This window comes from Peromyscus maniculatus, chromosome 19 (assembly GCF_049852395.1).
Source record: "Peromyscus maniculatus bairdii isolate BWxNUB_F1_BW_parent chromosome 19, HU_Pman_BW_mat_3.1, whole genome shotgun sequence".
Taxonomy (NCBI): domain Eukaryota; kingdom Metazoa; phylum Chordata; class Mammalia; order Rodentia; family Cricetidae; genus Peromyscus; species Peromyscus maniculatus.
Window position 1 is genome coordinate 44,185,174 of NC_134870.1, and position 17,658 is coordinate 44,202,831.

The 17,658-nt window shown below is 42.4% G+C and overlaps 1 protein-coding gene across 2 annotated transcripts in view; it reads left to right on the forward strand.

Annotated features, from left to right (window-relative positions):
- The window catches only part of Snx2 (sorting nexin 2), a 43,322-nt gene extending 40,160 nt beyond the window's left edge, over window positions 1-3,162 (forward strand). For both annotated transcript variants that reach the window (XM_006987484.3, XM_076555246.1), the window contains 3 exons: window positions 751-831; window positions 938-1,009; window positions 3,023-3,162. In XM_006987484.3, the coding sequence (XP_006987546.1) occupies window positions 751-831; window positions 938-1,009; window positions 3,023-3,073 (204 nt within the window). In that variant the 3' untranslated portion in view covers window positions 3,074-3,162. The remainder of the gene's footprint in view (window positions 1-750; window positions 832-937; window positions 1,010-3,022) is intronic.
- The last annotated feature ends 14,496 nt before the right edge of the window (window positions 3,163-17,658 follow it).

Sequence of the window (17,658 nt, forward strand, 5' to 3'; positions counted from 1 at the left end):
AGTTGTGTCTAATGGGCATTGGGAAGGTGGCTCTTTCATTTGTTGGTTTTGAGATGGGATCTAGCCATGTGAGATGGGATCTAATTTTAGGCCAACCTGGAATTCACAGTCCTCTTTGTCAGTGTTAGAATTACAGGCAGGAGCTACCACACCTGGCAGGACATTATAGTTCATTAAATATTGAAGTATTCTAATCTAAAATAAATGTAGCAATGGACTATTAATGGAATTTAAGTTGACATGTCTTTGTACCATTAGGAAGTGAAAGGCACCCTTGTGTGTGTGTGTATGGGGTGTGCATATATGCATCTGTAATGTGTGCGGGCATATGTGTATGTGCATGGACATACATGTGTATGCATGCATATGGAGGCCAGAATATCATGTTTGGATGTCTTACTCCATCACGCTCCACCTATGTATTGAGTCACGGTATTTCACTTGGACCCAGAACATGCTGACTTGACTTGCCTAGCTAGCCAGCTTTCCCCAGGGGTCTTGTGTCTCTGCCTGCAGGGTGCTGTAGTTACAGACAAGCTGCCGTGCCCACCCGGCATCTGCTGGGGGCGAGAGATCTAGCACTGACGGTCACGCTTGCACAGCAAGTGCTTCCCACTGAGTTGTGGCCTCGGCTTCTAGACACACCACTGAGTTAGGTTAGGTTGGGTTAAGGTAAATGAGTAATCATGACAGTACAGTTTCTTTCCAGATAAAAGTAAGCAGTTTTTCCTCTTCTTTTGTTTTCATTAGTGGGAGGCGAAAGTACAACAAGGAGAGAGAGACTTTGAGCAGATCTCTAAAACAATTCGAAAAGAAGTGGGAAGATTCGAGGCATGTATCAAAATTCTGTACTGTTAAAAATTTTGCTGCGGCTCTGTGGTAAAATTCTATTTAATTTCCCACTAATGTCCTTTTTTAATGTATTGTACTTTAACAGAAAGAAAGAGTGAAAGATTTTAAATCTGTTATCATCAAGTACTTGGAGTCATTAGTACAAACACAGCAACAGGTAAGCTCATTTTCCTTACAACTCCTAGGGTTTTTCTGAAAGTTATGTTAAAGGCTTTTAAGCTGGAGGAAAAATGAAAGGTAGACTAAAGAAAGCTAGGACAATGAAGGGGAAAATACTGAAGTAATTAGAAACTGTCTGAGGTCTGTTTGCCTCTACTGAATAATACACAGAGATAGACAATCCCAAAATTAGGCCCTAAAAAGTCAGAGGGGCTGGAGAGATAGCTCAGTGGTTAAGAACACTCCCTGCTCTTACAGAGAAGCCAGGTTCAATTCCCAGCACCCACATAGCAGTCCCATCCAGTTCCAGTGCATCCACCACCCTCTCTGGCCTCCCAGAACTTCTACCAGGTGTACATGCATTCCGACAGAACACCTACACATGAAAGCAAATAACAGCTGTCCCCTTATCTTGGAGGGTCATTCTGTTTTGGAGACAGCCTCTGAATATACCTCAGGGTACCCTGGAAATGGCTTCCTTGTGCCTCAGCCCGCCTAGTGCTCAGGTTGTAGCAGAACACCATGGTCCCTGGCTTTACAGCCCTGCTTTCCTTTCCGTACCAGACTGATTGCTGGAGTAAGTGCTCCTAGGACATGTTTCTCCTCGATAACAGGTAGAAACTTAGGCTGAAAACTAAATTTTTAAAGTTTTTTTCTTTGTAGTATTTTGATAATTTTGTTTTACTTGGAATTTTTGGTACTTGAATGCTATTAACTGATACAACCTAGGACTATGTGCTTTCATGATACATTAGATAAAATCGTTAAAAAATAGTCTTGCATATACAAATCAAATAACTTAGTGTCTTTAATAAGAATAATTCTTCCGGTTAGTTTTAAAATGTTCAGAAGTAGAAACTTGTCTATATACTATGTTATATCTTTAAATTCAAGCCGGGCACAGTGGTGCGAGCCTGGATCCTGGCACTTAGAAGAGGTGTGTACCCTGGAGGTGAGCCTGGTCTATGTAGTCAGTTTCAGGCTAACCAGGCTACATAATGTAATTTTCAAATGGGCTAAACAAGTTAGATTTTTAAGAATTGAACTGCCATGGGTGGTCGTGCACACCTTTAATCCCAGCACTCTAGGGGCAGAGGCAGGTGGATCTCTGAGTTCAAGGCCAGCCTGGTCTACGAACGGGACAGCAGGGCCACCACAGAGAAACCCTGTCTTCAAAAAGCAAAAACAAAAACAAAACCCAAAACAAAAAAACCTAAGTCAGATAAATTGTATCTAGTCAGTCTGTTTTCTGAGTGACCCGGGGACTGGCAGCTAGTTTTTCCAGGCCCCTTTTCCTTCCTTACTCAATATTGGCTTTTTTCCTGCTTTATTCTAGTCTCCTTAACTAGCAATAATACAAAATGTGAATATACAAGAAATTAGGATATGTTACTGCTTTATGTTGGAAATGGTCAGGTTTTAACTATTTAATAATAGTATGTTTCTATTATAATCTTGCGTATATCTAAGAAGTATAAAAATAGATATTATGTTGTTTATAGTGGAATCTGTAATTAGCTAGGAGTAATGTTTAAGTAGATTACATATTAATTCGTTGATAAGACATCTGGTGAGGAAATGATCCATTTAAGAACCATATGCAGCCAGGATTGGTGAACACTATAATCTCAGCACAGTGAGGCACAGGCACAGGTGACTGCCACAAAATCAAGGCCACACAGGTCTACACAGTAGGGAGAGCCTGTTTGAAGAAGCCATCAGAAAACAAAGCCAAACCCACATACAGACAGGTGTGGGGCTGCACCCGTAATCCCAGCACTGGAGCGGCTGAGGCCTGAAAACCTGAAACTTAAGGCCAGCCTGAGCTAACTGTAAGACCCTTTCTCAAACAAGTAAGAACAGGTGATCCCCATAAGTACATACAGTTATATGTATAAATTTTAAAAGACTAAATTAGAGTTAGCTGTTTATGTATATACTTTTTAAAAAAGGATATCTGCATTAAAATGACAAAAATGTAACAAAAATATCTTTTTATTATCGCCCACAGCTGATAAAGTACTGGGAGGCATTCCTACCTGAAGCCAAAGCCATTGCCTAGCGATAACGTTATCCCTGTTAAGGAGACATTGGATTCCTCAGTGAGATCATCTAGAAACCATCTAAATAAACCACTATATATTTTATGAATTACATGTGGTTTTTTTATATATAAAAACCTATGCGCTGACATTTTATTACAAGCTGCATGTCCTGACCCTCTTTGAATTAAGTGGACTGTGGCATGACATTCTGCAATATTTTGCTGAATTGAACACTATTGTGTCTTAAATAATTGCACTAAAAAGTGCACCGCAAGGCCAGAAAATTTTACAATCTTTTTTCTTTTGTGTTCTGCAGTCTGTTTACCCTCATGAAGCAAATTAGCAAATGCATTGATTAATGTTCACTTATACATTCCTGTACAGAAATTATGATTTTTGTGATTATAGTAATAAAATGATATTACTTGTGAAATATTAGTAATAAATTATTTGAGTATTTAACATGTTAGGGATTTTTTTAGGAAGAAATACTTCTAAATGTATATAGTTAATATTGTCATTCCTTAAATGTTTTAATTGATAGAAAATGCCAAGTTCTTACATTGATTAGCTAAATGAAGTTTATATATTTTATTATAAAACAACCATAAATCAGGGAACAATGATCTTGATCATTTTAGGTAAAGAAGAGAATATTATAAATGCCCAACTTAAGATTTAGGAGAGGTTGGGCATACAATCATGCCTGTAATCCCAGCACTTGAGAAAGCTGGAGTAAATAGATCATTGCAAGTTCGAGGCCATTCTGGGCTAGAGAGTCAAAACAAAGGATGGTGTTTGTGTTTCAGTCATATATGTCATAGGTATCTTTTCCTTTCTTTTTTTTTTTTTAAGCTCATCTTGTTATCTTCAAATGTTTTATTGTTGCCTCTGTTTCTATTTCAAACTGAAAGTAGGTCATCTGTAGTCATGATTGACAAGGAATTGGTGCCATATTAAAACACCATGGTTTGATGAGTAGCCAAGGACAGCAAAAACAAATTTGAAGGAAAGTGAAATGCACTGTCTTTGGCAGCTTCTCACAGTCTTAGTGTGCCCTGTTTAGATGACTGATGTGCATTGCCTAATGATGATGAAATTATAAGTTATGACTGGCATCATTAATTTTCCCCCAGTCGGGTAACAGCAATATACAGTTGAAGAAGTGTGTAAACTTGGCCAGTGAAACTGCATTCCTTGTCTTTGGCATCTACAAAGCCAGGATCTTCAGGGCACAGCATGAGGGAAAGGAAGGTGCATGGAGGGAGGCAGTGGCACACTGGGCTTCTCTAAGATTGCCTGTTCAACATACTGCTCAGATAGCGAGCAGTCGTCAGCTGGTCACACGGTCCTGAGGTGGTGAGCTTGTTTGCGGCATCTTCCACTAAACACTGAAGTCCCCTTTGACTCCACTGTCTGGTGCTTGTTCACTGGTATTCTAAGCATGCTGGAGTAGTTAGCAGTAGGGCTCCAGGCAGGCCAGCAGACATTTAACACCACCACCCTGCCATCCATATGCTAAATGACCTTGGTTACTTATTCCATCTTAGCCGGGTTCTCTTGATCCTTCACTTGTCTGAGTTACATTCTGATTACATGCAGTGCCTTTGGCTCTCCAAATTTTTAGTTTTTACTAAGTCTTCTTAAGCTGGGTGTGGTGGCATATACCTGTAATGCTACTACTTGGGAGACTGAACCAGGCTTGGGAGTTTGAGGCCAACCTGGCTACAGAGAGAGACCTTATCTCAAAATAAACAAGAAAAAACTCAAGTATTTTTACTAAAAACATCCATTTATTTGATTTGGGCATGGTGGCACATATCTAATCCCAGCACTTGAGAGGCTGAGGCAGGATTATTAGTTTGAGGATAGTCCTATCTCCAGAATCTCACTTCCAGCCTACTACTATTCCTATCAAAAGCATGCACACAAAGGAAGCCTTTCTGGAACTCCTTGATCCCGTCTCCCTGTGTCTTACTGGATATGTGAAGTGTCTCACATGTCCTAAGTATGGGGTTTGGTTCAATGTCAGCACCACTGTGGGTCTGTTCACATGAGACTGCTAGAAGCCAGGAGAGTACCTGACACAGTGTGTACTAAAAGAAAGGCTCAATGGACTGAACAGGAAAAATGATCCCAGAATTATAAAATAATGTTTGCTTTTTAAGAAAACTACAGAGATGGAATGCAACCTTACATCACTGCACTGCTTACATTGAAAATAGCTTTGATCCAGGTAGGGGTGGGCCTGGGCCTTTAATCCCACCGCTCCGGAGGCAGAGGTTGGTGGATTTCTGTGAGTTCCAGGACAGCCAGTACTGATTCACAGAGAAGCCCTATCTCGGAAAACAAACAAGAAAAAGAAGAAGGAAAAAAAAAAAAAACAGTTTTGAGGGGCTGGAGAGATGGCTCAGAGGTTAAGAGCACCGACTGCTCTTCCAGAGGTCCTGAGTTCAATTCCCAGCAACCACATGGTGGCTTACAACCATCTGTAATGAGATCTGACACCCTCTCCTATATATATAATAAATAAATAAATCTTAAAAAAAAAAAAAAAAACAGTTTTGAGAAATTAGTAATTTGTAGTAACACATACCAGATGTCTTCTACCATAAATATTGAACCTAAGGGCCAGTGAGATACCTCAATAGGTTAGGGCACCTGCAACCCATCTTGACCCTAGTTTGATCCCTGGGTCTCACCTGATGGAATAGACTCCCAAAAGTCGTTCTGTGACCACATGTACACTGGCATGCATGCCCTCCCATGCACAAAACAAATGTAATTTAAAAATAAATACATGTGCTGGGCGGTGGTGGCGCACACCTTTAATCCCAGCACTCGGGAGGCAGAGGCAGGCGGATCTTTGTGAGTTCGAGGCCAGCCTGGTCTACAGAGCGAGATCCAGGAAAGGCACAAAGCTACAGAGAGAAACCCTGTCTTGAAAAACCAAAAAAATAAATAAATAAATACATACATACATACATACATACATGTAGGGCTGGAGAGATGGCTCAGAGGTTAAGAGCACCCACTGCTCTTCCAGAGGTCCCGAGTTCAATTCCCAGCACCCATATGGCGGCTCACAATCATCTGTAATGAGATCTGGCACCCTCTTCTGTATACATAATAAATAAATAAATAAATAAATCTTTTTTAATAAATAAATAAATAAATACATGTTAAGCAAAACTGGGAATATAGTTTCACTTGAAGGATGGCCTAGTAGTATATCCATAGTTGTAATTCCAAACATGTGATTTACATATAGCTAAGTAAGTTATTCAGTTTTACATAATTAGAATACCCAATAGCTCCAAGTAATTTTCAGTTTTGATGAAGCTTTAGAAAATAACCAAAACTTAATTCCTCTGGCCCACATTTACTGTTAGTGTGTTGGAAGCCTCAGATAAACTGTGTGAGTCTCTGCTCCCTCCCAGCATTTTAACTTCACCTACTGATCTTCTTATCTCCTACGGATATTTCTAAGATTACTTCCCGGGGCTGGAGAGATGGCCGAGTGGCTAGGAGTGCTGGCTGCTGCTTTCCCAGTGGACCTGGGTTCCAATTCCAGCTCCCTCACAACTGCTCACAACCATCTGTAGCCCGGGTTCCAGGGGATCCCACGCCCTCTTCTGGCCTCTGCGGGCATGAGGTGGTGCACAGACATACATGCAGGCAAAGCACCCATACACATAAAATTAAAAATAAAATGCTTTCTTTCCAAATGAATAAAAAAAAAGTTGTATTGGTTTATAATCATGTTTCCTTTGTTTAAATCATAAGCTTAAAAAAGGGCCAAAACAACAGGACAGTAAACGATTGGACTCAGGTCGTGAGCCCAGTCTTGCTTCTGTCGCTTAGCGGCTATGTTATGACTGCACATGCCACTTACATGTTTTAAGATTTAGAAGAACGTGTGTGTGTGTGTGTGTGTGTGTGTGTGTGTGTGTGTGTGTGTGTGTGTGTGAGAGAGAGAGAGAGAGAGAGAGAGAGAGAGAGAGAGAGAGAGAGAGAGAGAGAGAGAGAGCGCGCATGACCTCAAACATGGTCCTCCTGCCTCAGTCGCCTGCATTGTGGGATTACTTGGTGTATGCTATCACACCTGTATACATCTCTTATATTTAAAACAAGTTCAAGGAAAAGTTTTAAGAAAAAGTATAAGGGCTGGAAAGATGTCTCAGAGGTTAAGAGCATTGGCTGTTCTGCCAGAGGACCTGAGTTCAATTCCCAGCAACCACATGGTGGCTCACAACCATCTGTAATGAGATCTGGTGCCGTCTTCTGGCCTGCAGGCATACATGCAGTCAGAACACTGTATACATGATAAATAAATCATTTTAAAAAAGCATAATTAAAGGACTAGAGAGATGACAGGAGCACTGGCTCCTGTTCAAGAGGACCTGAATTTGGTTTTTGGTACCCAGGTTTGGCAACTCCAGGGGGACCCAACATCTTTGGTCTCTGAGGATACCTGCACTCATGTGTACATAACCACACACAGACATACAATTAAAAAATAAAACTTTAAAAACATAAACTCTTGGTTCTTGATTATTTTTATTGCATATTTTATTTAAAATATTCAAGCCAAGTATAATTAACATTTTTAAAATTATGTGTGCATGTGTTAAGTGGAGGTGACCTGATCAGCAAATCAGATCCTAGCCAGGAGACACAGGCAGGAGAATTGCTTCCAGTTTGAAGCCAGACCCTGTCTACCACTCCATCTCCCTCCCAAAGAAAACAACGGCAACAAAAAATTCAAATCAAAGATAAGAGTCCACATCTATTAATAAAGTAAAAGGAGTAGAATTATGAGTCCTTTCTATATTTTCATTTAGGCGTTCATGTGTGGGTGTGAGTGTGCCACAGCACTTGTGTGGAGGGAGGCCAGAAGACAACTTGCAGGAATCCCTTCTTCCACAGTGTGGGGCCTGGGAATCTGTGTCATCAGGCTTGGCAGCAGGTGTCTTTAATCAGCGAGCCATCTTGCCTTCGGTCTCCTCCCCCCCTGTTTCAGACACTTTGTTTTGAACCAGGGTTTTACTTTATATATAGCCCTGTCTGGCCTAGAATTAAAGGCATGTCACATAACATCCTGCTTTAGATGGTTTTATGTATCCCAGGTTGGCCTCATTTTCTGTGTAGCTAAAGCTGACCTGGGACTGATTTTTGTGCCTCAACTTCTGAAGTGCTGAGATAGACATGTGCCACCATTCCTACCTCCTCCAGGGCAAAGCCTCCCCCCGAGGACTGAGATCAACCTGGTAGACTCAGTCCAGGCAGGTCCAGTCCCCTCCTCCCAAACTGAGCCAAGCATCCCTGTATAAGTCCCCGGTTTCAAACAGCCATCTCATGCAATGAGCACAGGACCCGGTCCCACTGCCTAGATGCCTCCCAAACAGATCAAGCCAATCAATCAACTGTCTCACCTATTAAGAGGGCCTGATCCAGTTGGGGGCCCCTCAGCCTTTGGTTCATAATTCATGTGTTTCCATTCGTTTGGCTATTTGTCCCTGTGCTTTATCCAACCTTGGTCTCAACAATTCTCGCTCATATAAACCCTCCTCTTTCTCACCAATTAGACTCCCGGAGCTCCACCCGGGGCCTAGCCATGGATCTCTGCATCCAGATTCCTCAGTCCTTGGACGGGGTTTCTGGCACGACTATTAGGGTGTTTGGCCATCCCATCACCAGAGTAGGTCAGTCCCGGCTGTCTCTCGGCCATTGCCAGCAGTCTATTGTGGGGGTATCTTTGTGGATTTCTGTGGGCCTCTCTAGCACTTTGTTTCTCCCTTTTCTCATGTGGTCTTCATTTACCATGGTCTCCTATTCCTTGTTCTTTCTCAATCTGGAGTCTGAATGTGAGACGATACCTGTATTTGTCTTTGCGGCCCGACATTTCACTTAACACGATGCTCTCTAGCTCTATCCATTTTCCTGCAAGTAGCACAAATTCTTTTTTCTTCCTGGCTGAATAATACCGTGTTTTGTCTCTACCACATTGTCTGTCTTCCTTCATCCATTGATGTGTACCTAAGCTAATTAACTTAATTTGTGTAGTGTGATTAGTGCTAGGATAAACAAGAGCATTCACGTGTATGCACTGTATGCTGATGTATCTATTCAGGGGTGGCAGAGCTGGATCATGTGGTCATTCTCATTTTAGGTTTTTAGGTAACCGTAATGATTTCCATACATTCTGCCAACTGCAGAAGGGGGCATATGCACCCTACAGCATTTGCTCTTTGTTTCCTTGTTAGCCATTCTGACTAAGGTGAGACAGAATTCCAGTGCGGTTTTAATCTGCATTTCCCTCATTGTCTAAATATGTTGAACATCCCTTACAACTAATTTCTTCATCCAGATTTCTAAAAAAATTACACAAACTTTCCTATTTCTGTCCCAATAGTTGTAACCAAGCTAAATGGCAACTTTACCTTTTTTGTCATGAGCACATGGGCAGTAGTGCTCATCTGAATCAGGGAGATAGCCAGGATACAATAGTAACTACAGACAGGCTGAGCAAGCTCCGCCCATTTGAACAAGGGTGGTTGTAAGGAGAGAAAGTGACAAGGAATCCCAGTCTCCGACTTAGGGACATGGGGACATTTTCATCATATCTTATATTCAACTAGTTAAAAACTGTGTGACGGAATTTTAAAACATTATTTTTGATCTTAAAAAGAGACTAGAGAGATGGCTCATCGCTTAAGAGTGTTTGGTGCTATTTCCAGCAGGTCCAAATTCAATTCCCAGCACCCACATCATAGTTCACAACTACCTATAGCTCCTGCTTCAGGGGTCTGATACTCTCTTCTGGAATCCCCCAGCAACCTCCCTTACACATCTACACATAATTTTTAAACTTTTTAAAGAAATTTATATGACAGGGCTTGAAAGATGGCCCAGCAGTTAAGAGTACTTGCTGCTCTTACAAAGGACCCAGATTCAGTTCCCAGCACCCAAATGGTGGCCCACAACCGTCAGTAACTCCAACTCCATGGGATGTGATACCTTCTCTGGCCTCCTTGGGTACCAGGCATGCATATGGTGCCCAAACACACACAACAAAACACACACATGCAGGCAAAACACTCATACACATGAAACCTGAAACGAGGAAAATAGATACGTGTGTGATCTGTCTTTGTTTCAAACTACAGATAAAAGACCAAATAGAATCGCCATGCCTTACCTAAACTTCACAATAAATACAGTTATGCCTAACCTTTACAGTAAAGGGCGAGGTTAAGTAATAACAGAGGCCAAACACAGGAAACTGAGGAGATTATATTTCTTAGAGCCAGACTTTTAAAAAGTGAAAAGTAACAGGTAAGATTAATATTTTATTTTTATTTATTTATTTATTTATTTATTTATTTATTTATTTATTTATTTATTTATTTATGGTTTTTTGAGACAGGGTTTCTCTGTATAGCTTTGTGCCTTTCCTGGGACTCACTTGGTGGTCCAGGTTGGCCTCGAACTCACAGAGATCCGCCTGCCTCTGCCTCCCGAGTGCTGGGATTAAAGGCATGCGCCCCCACCACCCAGTAAGATTAATATTTTAATATGTGGCCTGTTTTGTGTTGTCTTCTGCATCAAGGTTTTGATCCTGGTGTGTGTTTTATACCGTCTTCAGATCTTTAGTCATCGCTTATCAGTTACCGCCCACGCGTTGGCTGCCGGCTGTGCTGTGGACAGCATGAGTTTAGACAATGTGTACAGGACTAACAGTTGTGCAACAGGGAGCTTATTTACACTCTGACTCCAGCGAAGAAACTGAATGTGAGTGAAGGAACTCCAGGTTACCCTGCAGTCAGATGCAGTTTAGGTACAGGGTTATGTAGCTTTTGTGTGCGCGTATACCGGGTACTCAGTGGCCACTATGAGTAATGCCTACCACTGACCTGCCAGGAGACGTGGGCTGCCTGCCCGGTTCTCGTTCCAGAGGGACCTTAAGTCATGGCTGGACTATGCTTCCTCTTAAATTTGTGTGTTAACCATGTACAAACTGTGTGTGTGTGTGTGTGTGTGTGTGTGTGTGTGTGTGTGTGTGTGTGTGTGTGTGTGTGGTAAGTTCTTCAAGATTCCTGTCAAATGCTCTAGGAGGTCCTTTGGGACCCAGGACCAGTTTCTTCACACTGTTGCTTCAGAAGCTGCTAAGAATAGCTGCCTGCAGTCAACAGGGAAGTTGTGGCTTGCCGTCTAATTCTTCAATGCACATGAAATTTAGAATGCCTATTTTCCCTTTTCATTGCATGCTTCTAAAAATTCCCAAAGGCAAATGCTCTGAAGTGTTTTTCCCAATTGGGGAAGAACGGGGGTGTGGGTAATTAAAGACAAATGCACTTGAACCACCCATTCGATTTGGGTTTGTTTGGGACAGGGCCTCACTCGCTAGCCCAGTCTGGCTGGAAACTCATTATGTAGCCCAGGACAGCATCAAACTTAAACTCAAGGTGATCCTCCTGCCTCAGCCTCCCCAAATCTGGGATTACAGGTATGTATCACTACACCTGAGTTTACCTACTTGTTAATAAACAGAACTTATTTTTTTACTAATGTCAATTAACATGATAAACTATTCTAAAGGAATACTTTGAAGGGGAAAATGTTCTATTTTAAACTTATATATGTAACTTTAATAAAACCAAATACAAACTTATCTAATGGCTTTCTTATTGCTCCATAGTCAAATAATTGATTTTAATCTATATTTACTCTAGGTCTCTATTCACAGTGTTCTCACTGTGTGTCTATGTAGTATGTGTTTATGGGGGTGTGTGCATGTATGTACATGTTTGACCGTAAACTTTTAAACTAAACTTTGAGTTTTAAATTTCAGCTAGAGGTATTTCTTGGCACCTGAGGCATACTGCAAAGGAAGAAGGGAAGGGGTCTGGAGGTCTCTACATGGACTGAGAACTCTGCTCATTTAGATTGTTCGGTTGGTGTGTAGCTCACATCCCATTTGTGTGGCCTGACTGCCTGCATCAGTCTGTGTATTTCTTAAGGAATGGCCAGGTTCCTGTTTCTTGTAGAGCACAGTGTATTACAGCCCAAACAATGTAATAGAGTGGTGAGGGACACAGTCTGTGGGGCTGGAGAGATGACTTAGCAGTTAAGAGGATTTCATGTGCTTGCAAAGGACCTGAGTCAGTTCCCAGCACCCAGGTCATGCAGCTCACATCCGCCTTTAGCTCCAAGTCCAGGGCACATGATGTATTCTTTTGGCTTCCCTGGGCACCTGCAAACACACACACACACACACACACACACAACACACACACACACACACACACACACACACACACACACATTAAGAAAAAGAAAACACAGGCTACATGAAGCCCAGGTAGTTAAATCTTGCTTCATGAGTCTACAGAGAGCTTGAGCAAGTTCTGTATCTCTAAGATTTAATCTTTTCATCTGTAAAATGGGAAGCATCCCTTAACTGGTAGAAAGGAATGCCCTAGCAATAGCAAACCCTTAATATTTATTCCTACACACCTAACAAGGATTTACTGAGCACTTACCCCAGTCTGAATGAAGCACAACTCGAAGTACAAGCCAATTAAACTCTTTCCTCCCTAAGTTGTTTTTGGTTAAGGTTCTTTGTCACAGCAACAGAAAGCACACTATGGCAGGTACCAACAGGGTTTCCTCCCAGAACAGCCTGCCCAGGAGATCTGCTATGGGTGTCCTCAGGGTAAGAAATCAGGTGTGAAAAATGCTTGTGGTCAGCCAAATGGTGGTGGCGGCGGCGGCACATGCCTTTAATCCCAGCACTTGGGAGGAAGAGGCAGGCAGATCTCGGTGAGTTCGAGGCCAACCTGGTTTACAAAGCGAGTTCCAGGACAGGCTTCAAAGCTACATAGAGAAAGAAAAAGAAGGGAAGGATGCATTAAGAGAAATGAAGGTGCTTGGTGCAGGAGGACACGTTTGTCATCCCGACATGTCAGGGGCGATCACAGTTCACCAGCCTAGTCTCCACAGTAAATCATGCCGGGCCACACAGTGAGGTCTGTTTCAACCCAGTTACGGAGAAAGACAAGTACACACTAAAGCGATTCAAGACCACGGAGTCAGCACTGCACAAGATACAGGGATTGCACACACCGAAAGGATGTCTCACTCGATAGAACACAGGAAAGAATACATTTCATCAACGGACAACATGCGGGTGGGCACTGAGCTTGCTGACTTTCTCTGGTAGCTACCCACCCTGTCGCCGACCTCAGGCCACTTAGCCCTGAGCACCTGGACCCAGAGCTGGCTGCTGTGGAGCACAAGGTAGCATCTTAGATATGTTGCCTTTGGGGCCCGCCGTGAGTTGGGACCCCTGAGATTCCAAAGCAGTGTTTGGGTGGAGTTATTCACATTGCTAGCTGAAAGGGAACTTTCACAAGGAAACCCTGGCCCACAGAGATAAAATACTGTGCCCACTGGGAAGCACAGAACTGCCCAGGGCTCAAAATCTTTCTTTGGACAGCTGAGCCATACCTGGGCCCACAGCTTGCAGTAGAGAGCTCTCCAAACATTAGACTGGACTTCATGATCATGTGAGTTTTTTTTTTTTTTTTTTGCCCAGGGGAAGTAAAGTAGGGCTAAGATTGTGTATTAGTAATGTCTGCTAAGTGACTGGTTTTCTTCATATGGCCCCTGCCTGCCAGAGAACCCCTATGGCAAGGCCTGCAGGCCCGCCCTGTGCTGTGGAAGCAGAGGTTCAGCTGAGGAGAGAGAAAGAGGTTGTAAAATAGAGGTAAAGCTAAGTCCTGTGTAAGCCCAGCGATGGGGAAGGGAGGTGGGAGAATTGCCAGTCTGAGGGCAGCCTGGGCTGAATTATGAGATTCCATCTCCAAAAGAAAGGGAAGTGGTGGAGGGGGGAAGGAGAGGGGAGGAGCAGGGAGGGAGGGGAGAGGAGGAGCAGGGAGGGGATGAGACAGGAGGGGAGGAAAGGAGAGGGAAGGGAAGAGAGTTGAGAGGAGAGCTGAGGAGGGAGGGAGGGGAGGAGAAGAGGGAGGTGGGGAGAGGAGAGGGGAGGGGAGCGAAGGGGAGGATGGGAGAGGGGAGGAGAAGAGAGGAGGAGACCTCTGACAGGGCAGGCTAGAGGCCGCAGTGCTGTTTGCTTGGCCCTTCTCCAGGGGCTATTGCTTCACAAGTGCGCGTGTTAGAATCGTCTTCTTGCTTTAGAACATTTGGGACATCTGGAAAATGCAGTACTGGAGGACACGAAACTAGGTCTGGCTTGTGCCAGTGTGTACTGATGTCATTATGACTGGGTGCGGTGGCACGAGCCTTTAATCACAGCAGTTGGGAGGCAGAGGTAGGCAGATCTCTTTGAGCTCCAGGCCAGCCTGATCTATAAATGGAGTTCAAAAGACAACACAAACTAGCCAGCAAGGTTGTGCAGGCCTGTAATCCCAGCACCCAGGAGACTAAAGAAGAGGGCTTGCCATGAGTTTGAGACCAGAGTGGACTACATAACAAGACCTAGAGCAAGGCCCTGTCAAAAACAAAACAAAAGACACAGGATTAAGAAACAAGATCCAACTATCCATTCTCTCCAAATATATAAACCTCACTGGCAAAGATGCACCAAGAAATTAAGTGTTAAAGAATGGCAGTCATTTGCTAAGTAAATGGAAACCCAGAGCTACCTTGTATTCTAGGTTTAGAACTATCTACTTCTAATTGTATAACAGATAGAATCAACTTCAAGCCACAATGAATTCAAAGAGACAAAGAAGGCACAACATATTAATAAAAGGAAAATCTACTTCCTTGCTGGATATAGAATAATTTTGAGTATATAGACACAGAACATTGAAGATCCTAGTTTCATAAACACAGACAGAAAAAGACAGATAGGTCCCGAGATAATAGTGGGTGACTTCAGTACCTTTATCTAGTCAATAGATAGGTCATCCAAACTAAAAGCTGACAAAGAAAGGTCAACATTATTTGACACCATAGATTTAATACGTGTTTACAGAATAACCCATCTAATAGATGTGGAATGCACATTCTTTAGGAACTTTCTCTAAAACTGATCACATTTTAAGATACATAGCCAATAGAAACAAAATTTTAAAATCAGAATAATTTCTTGCATCTTGCTTGGTTAAAGTGGAGCAGAACTAGAAAGCAACATGAAGGGAAAACAGAAAATTGACAAGTACATGGAGACTTAAGAGATCACTTTGGAATTGGAGAAATGTAAAAACTGCTACAACTGAGTGAAAATGGAAAGCACAGCCTATCAGAGCATGCGGGAAACAGCAAAGGCAGTTGGAAGAGGAAGGTTTATAGCTGTGAGTACTTCTATTAAGAAGCAGAGCTAGGCTGGGGAGGTGGCTTAGCAGGTGAAGGGATTGACTATGGGGAGACTCCCCAGAACCCACATAAAAGCCAGGTGGGCATGGCGGCTGCCTATAATCCCAAGACCCAGCAGGCAGAGGATGGCCAGAGCAAGCTGGTAGCTAGAATATCTGGGACTGGAAAGCTCCCGAGATGCTGACTCAGGAAATAAAGTGGGGAGTGTTTGAAGAAGACATCATACCACAATTCAGTTTTCCACATACAAGTGCTCACAACATACACATACATATATGTACCCACACGCTTGGAATGTGTATGCATACCACACATACACATGCAAAAAATAAACAAACAAACAAACAAAAAACCAAACAAACCAGAGATCTCACATAAATGACTTAATGAAGTTTTAGAAGAACAAGAATGAGCCCTGGCCCAAAACAGTAGACAACAAAATTATAAGGACCTAAGTAGAAATTAGGGGATAGATACTAAAAGAACAATACAGAGCAAAGGAAACAAAGAAAAACAAAGTTTTGTAGGGAAAAAAAAAAAAACAAGATTAACAAACTCCCGCCCAAATGAATCGAAAGAAAGAGAAGGCTCAAATTAATAAAATTAGAAAATGGGGGAAGGGGGCATGGAAATAGATACCAACAAACCCCAGAGGATCATTAGGAAGTACTTTGAAAACTGATAGTCCAAAAATATGGGAAATCTAGAAATAATGAGTACGTTCCATTCCTAGACACATATGACCTACCAAAATTCCAGCAGGAGAATACATGTTAAATAGATCTGTAACACGCAGTCTGGTTGAAGCAGTCATAGTTTCCCAACAAAGAATTCTATGAGACCTTTAAAGAAGAGCAAACACTAATACTCCTCAAGATGCTGCATGGGTTGGAAAGGGGAGGAAGAAAACAAACTATCTAACTCATTTCACAAATGAAAGACCTCTGCAATGCAAACTGTAAGCCAGACATGGCTGGCCAAGCAGGGGAATCCGGAGTTCAAGGTCATTCTTAGCTAGTGTCCAGGCAAACTTTGGCCGCATAAGACTCTGTCTTCCATCTCAATGAAAACAAACAAACATGTATTCTGTTATTATCCTGAGACCCAAACCAGGTTAGAACAAAAGAAGAAAACACTATAGACCACTATTTCTAATGGACATAGATACAAAAATTCTCCATAAAATACCTGCAAACTGAATTCACCACAATATATTTTAAAAAGAAGTAAAAGGAGAAGAAGGAGGAGGAGGAGGAGGAGGAGAAAGAGGAGAAGAAGAAGAAGAAGAAGAAGAAGAAGAAGAAGAAGAAGAAGAAGAAGAAGAAGAAGAAGAAGAAGAAGAAGGAAGGTATGCACCACAATCATGTTGGTTTAATCTGAGAGACCAGAATATTGCAGCATATGCAAATCAGTAGCTTTTTTTAGAGTCAGAGACAAGTCACTAGGTCATTCCAATAGGTACAGAAAAGGTCTTTGACCTCCCTTCATGATGAAAACCCCAAATAAACAATGACCTCAACACAGTAAAGGTTACATGTCAATAAACCTACAGCCAACCTTATACTAAGTGGTGAAAAACTGAATGCATTGCCTCAAAGATCAGGAAGGAGATATGGGTGTCCACTTTCTATTCTATTTTTTTTTCCAGAGCAGAGGACCAAACCCAGGGCCTTGTGCTTGCAAGTGCTCTACCACTGAGCTAAATCCCCAACCCCCCACCTTCTATTCTAATTCAATAAAGTGCCTGAGTTTTAGTTACAGAATTAAGGCAAAAGGAAAAGAGGGGAGGGGGACGGATTATCCCTCTTGGTAAATGGAATTATCCCGTGTGTGTGTGTGGGGTGTGTGTGTGTGTGTGTGTGTGTGTGTGTGTGTGTGTGCAAACCTACAATCCCTGTCACACAACAAGAGGGCAAGGCAAGAGGGTTTTGAGTTTGACGCCAGCCTGGGCTACATAGTGAGATTCTGTTTTTATAAACAAACAGCCTAACCACAAAAACAAACAAAAAACCCCCAAAACCATAAGGTATCAAAAAACAAACCAGAAACACTACTGACTTTCTACTGTAAGTTCCACAGCAAACTGTTGCACACGACACTTCCTCACTGGGGCATGACATGAAGCTTAACCCCAAGCCCTGTTCTATCCCACTCGTTTTGTATAAGTGCGTAGATTATATGGAATCTTCTAGAAAAAAATGCACCGGTTGTAATCCGTCCTGAAGGGAAGTGCTGGCAGGAACTCAAGGTCAGGAAC